The sequence below is a fragment of the Aedes albopictus genome, chromosome 1 (genome assembly GCF_035046485.1).
Source record: "Aedes albopictus strain Foshan chromosome 1, AalbF5, whole genome shotgun sequence".
Lineage (NCBI taxonomy): Eukaryota > Metazoa > Arthropoda > Insecta > Diptera > Culicidae > Aedes > Aedes albopictus.
Genome location: NC_085136.1, coordinates 158089254 through 158101470, shown reverse-complemented (window position 1 = coordinate 158101470; position 12217 = coordinate 158089254). Strand labels below are relative to the sequence as shown.

The 12217-nt window shown below is 42.1% G+C and overlaps 1 protein-coding gene across 1 annotated transcript; it reads left to right on the top strand.

The window, feature by feature from the left end:
- Nucleotides 1-405: 405 nt before the first annotated feature.
- Nucleotides 406-4687, top strand: LOC134289676 (uncharacterized protein K02A2.6-like). The gene is made up of 4 exons (XM_062855917.1): nucleotides 406-1669; nucleotides 1715-3021; nucleotides 3188-3954; nucleotides 4060-4687. Exons 1-4 carry the CDS (start codon nucleotides 406-408, stop codon nucleotides 4685-4687), a joined length of 3966 nt encoding a protein of 1321 aa, XP_062711901.1.
- The last annotated feature ends 7530 nt before the right edge of the window (nucleotides 4688-12217 follow it).

The following is a 12217-nucleotide window of genomic DNA, read 5'->3' as shown; positions in this document are numbered from 1 at the left end:
TGCTTTTAGTAGTGTTGCGTGTACGTACACGCTGCATTACACGAACACCACTTGAGTTACTGGTTGAAAATAGTAAACAAAGATCAGCTGTTCCCAGCAAAATCAAATGGGCATATTTTCAACCAGTAGATTTGCATTAGTGTTCGTGACCCCGCGCTGCGAAACCACTATACCGAGACTGTCATCGTTCGTTCACCACGAGTAGAAGTACCGCAACGTGCGCGTCCAGTATATTTTAATTCGTACTTTATTTGTATATTCGCTTTAATAAAGTTATTGTTTGTTACGAGTCATAATTCTCGGCCTTATTTCCCATCGTAACAAAGTGGCGACGAGTCTGCGGAATTTTCGCGTCGTGTCTATTTTCGCGTCGAAAGTTTAGACAATAACCGCCGTGGGGGAAACATGTCGCAGTCGCAACCACCTCAAGCACAATCATCGATGTCGGGCGGCGGAGAGCAGCCATTCAAGGAAACGATCTTGCAGATACTCAGCAATCAGCAGGCGCTGATGACACAGTTATCGCAGCAGGTATCGGCAATCCAAGGGAACGTCCAGAATGCAAATCGCAATGAACTGATTTTGGACTCCCTAGCGACGAATATCACTGAATTCGCCTATGACCTTGAGAAAGGTTGTTCATTCGATGCCTGGTTTTCGCGTTATGCTGACCTTTTTGAGAAGGACGCCGCTCAGCTTGCGGACGATGCGAAGGTGCGGTTGTTATTGAGAAAACTGAATCCCTCAGCGCACGAACGGTACACGTCATTCATCCTCCCCAAACTGTCGAAGGAGTTTACGTTCGAGGAAACCGTCGCCAAATTGAAGATTATCTTTGGCACACCTGTCTCTACGTTCCATCGACGTTATCAGTGCCTTCAGACGATGAAGGACGAAGATGAGGATTTTATCAGTTACTCGTGTAAAGTAAACAAGGCGTGTGTTGACTTCAAGCTCCAAGAACTGAAGGAAGATCAGTTCAAATGCCTTATCTTCGTATGTGGGCTGAAATCATCCAAGGATTCGGACATCCGAATGCGCCTTCTATCCAGAATGAACGAGACCAGCGATATGACCCTCGAGAAGATCGTCGAAGAGTGTAAGAGTCTCATCAATTTGAAGCGGGACACGGTGCTCATTGGGGGAAAACCACCCTCGTCAACTGTGGTCGCCTCGAATGCCGTTCGGACGCAGCCGAATCGAAAGGAGAAACCGAACCGAGCGAAGGATCAAGCACCGAAAACGCCATGTTGGTCATGTGGCGGCATGCACTTTTCAAGCCAGTGCAACTTCAAGGATCACAAGTGCCGGGATTGCGGTAGGACGGGCCACAAAGAAGGCTATTGCAGCTGTTTTTCATCCAAGCCTCGGCCAAAGCCGGGAAAAGGAAAGCAAGGAAATTGGAACAAGCATTCAACGAAAATTGTCGTCGTTAAAAATGTCACGCGCAGCCGGAGATACGTCGAGACAACCATCAACGGTGTTCCGGTCAACCTCCAGCTAGATTCCGGCTCCGATATTACCATCATATCCAGACAGAACTGGGTCAAGATCGGAGCGCCCAAAACATCGCCACCGGACTGTGAAGTGCAGACAGCATCCGGTGACAAGCTGGGAATCGATGCCATGTTCCGTGCCAACATTTCGATCAGTGGCGACCAACGAGAAGGTAACTGTTACGTCTGTAGCTCTAATCTCTCTCTAAACGTTTTAGGCTCAGACCTCCTCGATGAGTTTGGGCTGTGGGACGTACCATTCTCGTCCTTTTGCAAACTGGTGGACACCAAACAAGAAGACCACCAAGTCGCCGAACTGAAGTCCAAGTTCCCGACCGTTTTCACCGGCCAGTTGGGGTTATGCTCCAAAATGCAGGTGCACTTGTCGCTCAAGAAGGACGCCAGGCCGGTGTTCAAGCCAAAGCGACCGGTTTCGTACAATATGGAGGCCGTTGTGGAAGATGAAATGAAGCGACTCCAGGACAACGGTATCATCACGCCAATTACGTACGCAGATTGGGCTGCACCAATCGTGGTGGTACGTAAACCAGACCGCACTGTCAGGATATGCGCCGATTTTTCCACCGGACTCAACAACGCACTGGAGGCAAACAATTATCCACTGCCTCTTCCGGAGGATATCTTCAATCGAATGGCTAACTGCACAATGTTTAGCCATATCGATTTATCCGATGCGTACCTCCAGGTCCAGGTGGATGAAGAAAGTAGGAAGCTGATCAATATCAACACTCACAAGGGCCTCTACCAGTTTAACCGGTTGTCACCCGGTATCAAGAGCGCCCCAGGAGCGTTCCAACAAATCATGGATGCGATGCTAGCCGGACTAGACTGCACGTGTCCGTACCTCGACGACGTCCTCGTTGGGGGACGCACAGAAGAAGAGCATAGGAAGAACCTGTACAAAGTGCTAGAACGCCTCCAGGAATACGGATTCACCGTGAAAATTGAAAAATGCCGTTTCTTCATGCGCCAGGTGAACTATCTGGGCCAACTTCTGGACAAGGAGGGCATCCGCCCTGATCCCGAAAAGGTGAAAGCGGTAGTGAACATGCCCCCGCCAAACGACGTCCCGACGCTGCGGTCGTACTTAGGTGCGATAAATTATTACGGGAAGTATATTCGGGAGATGCGACAACTTCGTCACCCGCTGGATGGACTGTTGAAGCAAGGAGTCAGTTTCGAATGGACAGATGAGTGCCAACGGTCATTCGATCGTTTCAATGAGATTTTGCAGTCTCCACTCATGCTGACGCACTATAACCCCCGAATGGACATAGTTGTATCAGCAGACGCATCAAATGTGGGCATTGGCGCCCGCATAGCTCATCGGTTCCCAGACGGCTCCGAAAAGGCAGTGTACCATGCTTCCAGAAGCCTCACCCTTGCTGAATCCCGATACAGCCAAATCGAGAAAGAAGCACTGGGGCTGGTTTACGCGGTCACCAAATTTCATCGAATGGTCTACGGAAGACGCTTCGCCCTACAGACCGACCATAAACCGCTGGTGGCTATTTTTGGTTCCAAGCAAGGAATCCCCCCTTACACTGCCAACCGCCTACAAAGGTGGGCCCTAAACTATGCTGTTGTACGATTTCCAAATCGAGTACATTTCTACGGATCACTTCGGACACGCAGACATTCTGTCACGACTAATAAATTCTCACATCAAGCCAGATGAGGATTTCGTGATTGCTTCCATTGAAATCGAGAAGGTTATCGTCGGCCAATCTATCGAGTACCTACCAGTGTCATACAAAATGATAGCGGAGGTGACATCCGAAGACGACACCCTCCGCATGGTGAGGGATTACATCAGGAAAGGTTGGCCAAGTAAAGCAACATCCGAAGATCCAGGCGTACAACAGTTTTTCGCTCGACGGGAATCGCTGTATGAAGCCCAAAAGGTCCTGATGTACGGCGATCGAGTTGTCATTCCCAAGAAGCTCCAACAGAAGGTGCTTCATCAGCTACACAAAGGACACCCGGGGATCGATCGAATGAGATCCTTGGCGCGAACTTTTGTGTATTGGCCAAACATAGACGACCATATCACTGCTTTGGTCCGAAACTGTCAGGAATGCGCAGCTGTAGCGAAGACGGACACAAAAACGAAATTGGAATCCTGGCCAGTCCCCGAGAAACCATGGCAGAGGGTTCACGTGGACTTTGCCGGACCCGTCAACGATACCTACTACCTTGTGCTAGTTGATTCACTCTCCAAATGGCCGGAGGTAGTACCAACCAAGCGCATCACATCAGAAGCCACCATAGCAATTCTTCGCAAAATCTTCAGCCGATTCGGCATGCCGGAGGTCCTAGTCTCCGACAACGGGGCCCAGCTTACCAGCGACGTTTTCGAACGGTTCTGCGAGTCCAACGGTATCACCCACTTGAGAACAGCGCCTTTCCACCCCCAAAGCAATGGGTTGGCAGAAAGGTTCGTCGATACTTTCAAAAGAACAATGAAGAAAATTCAAGCAGGAGGGGAAGATCTAGAACAAGCCATAGATACTTTCTTACTCTGCTATCGCTCTACACCCAGCCGAAATGCACCAGGAGGAAAATCACCAGCCGAGATCCTTTTCGGCAAGCCGCTTCGAACATCGTTTGAGCTCATGAGACCACCAAGCAAGTTCTACAGGGTTGTCAACTCCAAGCAAGCTAGCCAGTACAACGAGAAACATGGGGCTAAGACGAAATGCTTCGAAGTCAAGGACAAAGTGTACGCGCAAGTACACCACGGAAACGATTGGAGCTGGGTACCAGGAGAAGTAGTGGAGCGTATTGGGCAAGTCATGTACAACATTTGGCTGCCTGATCGACAACGGCTCATTCGCTGCCACGGCAACCAGTTACGAAAACGCTACGATACTAGCAGCAGCCCGCCGGAGGTTATCGGCCCTCAAGTTCCGCTCGAGATCTTGCTCGACACTTGGAGTTTGAACCCATCTAGCTCTGGTGCTGCAGTAGAAACAGTTGAACCGCCTGCGGAGCCTGAAGGACTGGACGAGTTGCAGTTGGAATTCTTGCGTAGCTTGATGGAGCCTGATCAGCAACGACGTCGACTGCGTACTCCGGTTAGGCAACCTGAGTTAGAGGAAGTTATCCAGCGAAGATCGTCCCGGCAGCGGCGCGCACCAGTTCGGTACGAGCCGTATCAGCTTTATTAAACAGGGGAGGTGTTGGCACCCCTAGCGCCGACTCTGTTAACATCCTTCTATCCTTCTACTGTCCTTATCCTTGTCCTTATCCTTCTACTGTCCTTATCCTTCTACTGTCAAAGGCTCGGGTCTAACTGCCACGTATACCGAGACTGTCATCGTTCGTTCACCACGAGTAGAAGTACCGCAACGTGCGCGTCCAGTATATTTTAATTCGTACTTTATTTGTATATTCGCTTTAATAAAGTTATTGTTTGTTACGAGTCATAATTCTCGGCCTTATTTCCCATCGTAACATGAACAATGGATGAAATTGTAAATAAGGTGCCATTTCGCTTCCCACCACAGGCCATCATGTTCTGAAATTGCTAATTTCGTGAAGCAGTTGGAGGAGGATCTATTGTTCATTGGAACTGCATACAGGACTGCGCATGATCGCTACTTGTTTGTCGTGTCTCGGGAGGCGATGTTGGAATCTCTCAAGAAAAATGCAGAACCGAGGAGATTTCTGTACACCAACTGTGGAGGTACGAATGTCGATTGTGGGCAGCACTATAGGTACCGGCCAGAGTAGACGCGCAACGCAAAGCGGCGCAGAAATTTGCACGCAAACGAATAACAATCAATAATAAGGGGCTGTCAAATCGTATGGGAAATCCGCGCCGCGTCGCGTGACGCGTCCACTCTGGCCGTACCCTTAGGGGAATTGGGGATAATATGAACACCCTAAGCGTTTGACGTCGTTTTCAATAGAAATATATCAAAATCCATATCTTTTACCATGTAATATCGTAGATGGTATTCTGTTCTAAGCATCCTAGAAGAAAGATAAGCTCAAAAATATTTTTTTTTTTAATAATTTTCTATCACAAAAATGGAAGAAAATCGAGTAACGAAAAGCAGTGAGGGTAAAATAAACAATCGATGGGGGTAAAATGAACACGTATTTAACCCACGAGCGATCGCGCTGTTGTATTTTGTACAACACGTTGGAAAAATCTCGCTTCTGGTACTTCGCTGGTGCTGACACAGGTAGTCAACCGCGCGAGTTACGGAAGGTTAAAAGTTAGTTTAAACGTATAATTTCTGTATAATCAGCTGCATGGCAGCAAATTTAATGTAAATTGTATGTGCTACGCTTTTGAAACTTCTTATGTAAAGTTAGGAATGTGCAGAAATTAATATTTGAAAAAAAATTTTTTTTTACTACACTCTGATTTTCTAACAACAACCCTATTTACACAGACAAACAGACGTAACACTCTGATGATTCCCATCGTACATCAATTTAACGGTCTATTTAAAAATTTGATAGTTGGTCAACTATCCGTGGCGCTCGCATCGTTTTTGCTCGAGTTTGACGTTTGCCCACTACCGCCATCTAGTTAATGGTCGGCCAAACTCAAACCTTTTAGCATTGGGCGAACATGTTGCCGTGACTATGATGTGAATCGAAAAATGGTCGAAGTGTTACGTCTGTTTGTCTGTGCTATTTAGTTGAAGGTAAATATTTTTATTAACTTTTTACTTTTTTTTATATCTGTATTAACGAGATTTTTAACCCTAGGTTAGTTCATCTCGGGACCCACGCTTTACTTCCTTTCCGAAGGAAGAAGTTTGTGAGTTTGTCGGGAGTGGGATTCGATCCCAGGTCCTCAGCGTGATAGTAACTTTTTACTTCAGTTGTGTAACGATATGGATAAGAGATTTCAATATACCAAGTTTGAACAAAATTTTCAAAAATTATATAAAGTTTGAATTAATTGTACATTTTACCCCCAAACTTTGTTTGTTTTAAAGTTTCTGCTAAAATTTTCATAAAATCATAACCTAATTTATTTCTTCACTAAATATGTTCTTCCGGGAGTACAGTGTTGGAATATGGTATCACACATGTAGAAATTTGCGAATAATGTACGGGTTGGCCTTAATTACGATAAGCACACTTTTACATCAGCAGAAGTATAATGATTTACGTTATTAAAGAGAACCCAATTGTTAAAACACGCTAAATGCTGTAAAACACCACCTTGTTCATTTATGTTAATAATTGTGTTAGATGATCAGCATGAATATACAAAATTGTGGGGCATTGATTGTAAAATTATTTATTGGAAATAAAAAATTAAATGGTTTTAAGCCATTTTTCTTATGCGATACATTCCATATAATCTCCATATAAACGGCTGCGGGGCAAGATGGGTCACCTTCAATTTTGAACGTATTTTAGGAGCATACAAGTTATTTATTTTTTATTACAGGATTATCTCATAAATGACTTCGATCAAGCGGAATGAACGCTCAAAATTATAACATAAAATTATGATGTTTTCGATTTTCAAGTCGCCTCAGGTTAGTGGTCCGTAAAGTTTTTTATATTCCAAATAAATTTATAAATTGTATGCTAGTAGCTCTTGTTTACTCAGTATGGATATGGAGCATATATGAATGCGGAACAAATCTTATATTTTGACGTTTTTCGTTAAGAAAATGTGAATTACTTAAAAGGTGACCCATCTTGCCCCGCACTTTTTTCACAGCGCAAAATCGATCACATTTTAAAACTGCTTGTTTAACATCATATTTTGTATTTAATGAACCTTTTATCGATTTTTAGCATAGTTAACACTACACTGACAAAAATCCAAACTTAAAGATTATAAGGCTATTTTTAATACAATTTATAAGACATTTTTACTGTTATTTTTAATTGTGTGCTTATAATTATCATAACAACCTTTTAAGCTTTGATGGGGTACCACATGAGGCTTATGCACCCTATCAATAGCTTTTATGTTTGGTCAAACATAAAATATATAATTTCTTTCCTATAGTAAAAATCTATATATGTTCACATATACTTTTTAAGTTTGGTGATTCGCAGTTAGCAACGGTCATCAAGACGGCCATCAGTGGACTTCGACCGATAAAACACATCTCTGCTATTTCTTTGATTAAGCTGTAGAGTTGTCAAGGTAAGTTTGTATCCTCGCTTGCATCCTAATAAAAAAACATTTTATTTCATTGCCATGTGTTTTTAGTGCCGACTGATTCTGCATCATGAGCCATCAAAGTCAACAAAATTGGGAATTTTCACCCTCACCCTCCCGTGAAATGCTATGGACTTCAGTGATCGGGAAACGACTGGCAGAACCGACTTCATCTACTCATCCGTTGGAAGCTGAAGTCCGCGCCCCAACCCAAGAAGCTATACTATACACTGTCCGGTTGATATCAATCCCCAAGAATGATGAGGTGCAAGTTGTCTGATCGGTAAGGATCACCGTAAAAAGTTCGTTGTCTACATCGATCGGAGCCAGCGCGAGAAAGTCAACGGAACGAACGTATCCGTCGGTGTGGACCCACCCAAGTGCTTGATCGTGAAGATGGAAAGGATGTCAAGTGGATCCTGGACCCTTGCCTGGACCGACATACCGCCGGACTCCGGGCGGCTTTGTTGAAGGAGGTCATGTACCGCGTAGAGCGCCGCTGCTATCGCCATGCCGGTAAACATCCGGACTAACCTGTTTGGATGGCCACTAACGACGATTCTACGTGCAGTTTCATTCGTTCAAGATGTTGCAGTCAATAGTAAAATTGGAAGCAAATGTAAGATAATATATAAGGAATAAGCTTATTAAATGTAATAGAAGTAAGGGTTTTTAAGAAATAAAATGAATAATTTAAGAACAAAACAAACAATATTTGATTTTTATAAATTTAACTATCATTTTTATTTGAAATTGCTACATGATTTTTATGAGAAATTATAAAATAAAAGTTATAAGGCAGACACACATAAATTCTATGGTTGAGGCTAATTAATTTCATAAGATTTCAAACATAAATTTTATAATTGCCGAACATCATAAAACTTATGTTTGGCTCCTTTATTAATTATAAGTGAATACAAATTGCAAAAAATTATGTAGTTTCACACATAAAAGGTATACGGAAAATCGCCTCAGTGTAGAAATCCTCTACATAGAGATGAGCGGAAGTTACACACGTCGATTCGGCAACGCTGTTTGTTTTGTTTACAACAGCTGCCAACACTTGCTACAAAGCTAGATGTTCAAACTTTGTGCGTGACTTCGTTGTGGTTCAAGTTGTTTTGTTTACATTTTCTAACTATGGTAGAATTTTTTTTCCAAAATTTTGTTGAAATAGCGGAGCAATCGAAGAAATCTGAAATTCATTGCAAAAGTGTTACGCTAATCATATCGGCAGAAGTGAAGCAAGAAGCAGCAATGGAAGTTTTTTCGACAAGTTCAGCAACAAAAGTGTCGTCATAACACGCGTCATAAGCATGAGCTTTTGAAAGCAGAATTAATAAATTTTTATCTTTTTACTAAACATACATATGCCGCCAATTTCTCGATATTAAAAATATTTTTTTTTATTTATTTAGTTCCGATTGCAATACCGTTCAAACGACGCCTTCCTACGAACGATAAGCATGTTCATTTGCTCAAGCAGTAAACTACCTACTCTACTTCAATGAACAGCAAGGAAACATATCCAAATGTCACGAAAAATGTTAAATGTTTTATGTAACAAGCTAGAAATGATCGAATTATTTTGATACGCTCTCCCACTGTTTATGTTTGCTGCAACAGCAGTGCTGGCGGACCGCTTGGTGAAGATTTCGTTAATTATAATGCTTTGCTTATTTGACTAACAATTGTGGTAAAAAAGTTAAAAAATAATCACCCCACAAATTATTTTTGATTTTATGACGCATAACCAATGTGTTTGACTGGATTTTTTAATTGAATTCGATCAATTTCATTGATGCTTTGGCCAGCAGGATCGACATCACTGCGTGTAATGATCGATGATTGTGCGCGCCAAAAGACATCACCGCGCTGCCGTCGTCGTCGTTGGTACTGCGGTGGGTGGTAAACACCGCCAACCACATTTTAGTGCGGTAGAAACAAATCGTTAAAAATTTCTACTTTCGAGTGAAATACCTAATGCTTAGTAATCGTGATTACTTGGCAAGAGGCTTGTATTTAAAGTAGTGTGAATACATTTTTATGCCGAATATCTCGCGTGAAGTTGATTATTTTATAGAATAAGATAAGTATCGATTTTTTACAAATATGTATTGGTGCAATGTTGTGTAAAGTTGATTTCGGTCAATGATTTTGAAGAAGCCATTTTGCGATGACACGCTAAGGGGCCTTAATTAAAATCTTCAGGAGGAAATGGGGTTTTGTCCTATTTTTCTCCAGAGGGATTTGAGTTTTTCAAACATGTGTTGAACTCTTGTAGTTTTCTATGGGGTATTTTCATGGCGTGAAATTACTCCACAGTTTTATCCCGAAAGGGTGCGTGCGTTGTATAAAGATGGAATGAGTTTCAGATTTATCTGGTTACCTCGTTCTTTCTGAAATGCTTGAGACGCATTGTCAATTATCTGTCAACATCTGTGATGTTCGTCTGGCTGACATGCCTATTCATGTGAACTCACATGCCTCCCAATTTGGGATGTCCACAGTGACTCTTTTACACAAAGTTGTATATGTTTTCAAGAAAGTACTCGCTCAAACGTAGGTTTTGCTTGGGTGTCAATGTCATATTCAAAGTCGCATGACGTCACAAGCTACCTCCAATGAGCTCTAGGCTCTCTTTACGCTTATGCGTTTTACAGTGTCCTTTTCAGGGCACTGATTAAACCCGTTGTGGTATGGGCTACGAGCTCTCGTTGCGCTTATGCGTTCATTCCCTGTTCTATGGTACCCCTTCCTATTTCATCACCTATCCCTTTCCTAATCCCATTCCATCCTTTGTCCCATTCTCCCTCAGGTAAATGATGAAATAGGCTTATATGTATGGCGATGGCACAAATTTCCCAAATGGAGGATAACGTGCCTCTGGAGCCGGCCTTCTGATACCTGATACCTTACAGAATTTCATATTTCCAAAGCTCTTCCCGGAACCTCTACCAGAAATTATCCCAAGATTATGGATGCTCCTCTTTGGAATTTCTTTAAAAATTACTTCCGGAGTTCTTACTGGATTTTTTCCAAGAGTTTTTTCTCGGAATATCTGCTGGGATAACTTACGAGATTGCTTGTAAAAAAAATCTTCCTTGAGATTTATCTGAAAGAATCTCGGTCAAATTTTGCGAAAATCTTTGCAAAGACTTATCGAGAGGAACCAAGGAAGAAATCCTGAGAGAAAATGGTATGTCTCGGCAAAAAGTTCTGGGATCAATCCCAGGAGGAAATATTAAGGAAATTTAAGGAGGAGCTCTAAAAACCTCTAAAATTAATCCCGAGAGAAACTAGGTGCGAAATCCCGCAAGGAAATCCACGAGGAATATCTGGAAACTGCCTTGGAAAAAAAAATCCATGGAAGAAATTTTGCAAAAATCCCTAGAGAAACTCTTGGAAAAATGTCCCGAAACCACTAAGAGAAATTCCTGGAAGAACTTAGGAAAACATTTGGAAAGATCTACAGGAGGAATCCAGCGAGAAACTGAAAAAAGTCCCGGGGTACGTACTCTAGCAGAATAATAAGTAAACAGTTAGCAGAATATCAGAAATGCGTAAAAACCTCTGGATGTACTTGGGAAAACTGGAGAAAGCCAGAAAAGATTTTTTTTGATAATTTCAAGAGAAAACTCTGCGAGAAACTGGAAATTAATTTAAATCAGGAACTCTGGACGGACTTAAAGGAAGAATCATGGGTAGAATTTCAAAATCTCATTACTACACCACCAGCACAGTACAAACATCCAAGTTCAAATTCAAAACTGTGTATGGAATTTAACTGTCGTATATTGCCTATGACCGCATATCAGTCCCATATTTGCTGGATTTCCTATTCATATGGGACAGTTATGCGATCATAGGCAGTATTGTCTGTGGAATTACTGATGGAACTCCTGAATGTTTTTTTTTTCCTGATTTTTTAGAGTATTTGGATGTCATTGGGAACCTTGGGAAAAGATTTGAAATAATCCTCAACAGATTTTTCCATTATTTTCGAAAGATTTTTGTTGAACAGTTCTTTTGCAACTTTTTAGTGGAATCTCCTGAACAATAAATCTTGCACATTTTTCCTTAAATTTTTATTTTAAGTTTTGAGGATATCACATATAGTATATTTTATTAGAATTATAGAAATTTTATAAAAATGATGCTAATGTTTGATTCATTAATATTTGAAATTTCTCTCTGGAAAAACCTGGAAAACTCAGGGAATTTTATTTTGTCTTATGAGTAGACTCCCTGATCGAGCCTTCAAATAAACGTCATAGAGAGAAAACTGATTCTTGTAATGAAAATACATACATATCACCTTTAACATTTTACTGCACCTCCAACGGTTCATTGCGAACCGGCTGCTACAGGCAGTATGGCTGATTTATCAGAACCTGCTAGGGCTTAGTAGATTCTATACTCAGAAAACAGTTCTAGTCGGTTGAGTCAGCAAGGGTTTTGAGAGTCGTTGTGAATCATGATGAAAATATTTGTATTTTGTGACGAATCTTAGAATCTTTTTGGAGTCAGAAGACTTTGAATTGTT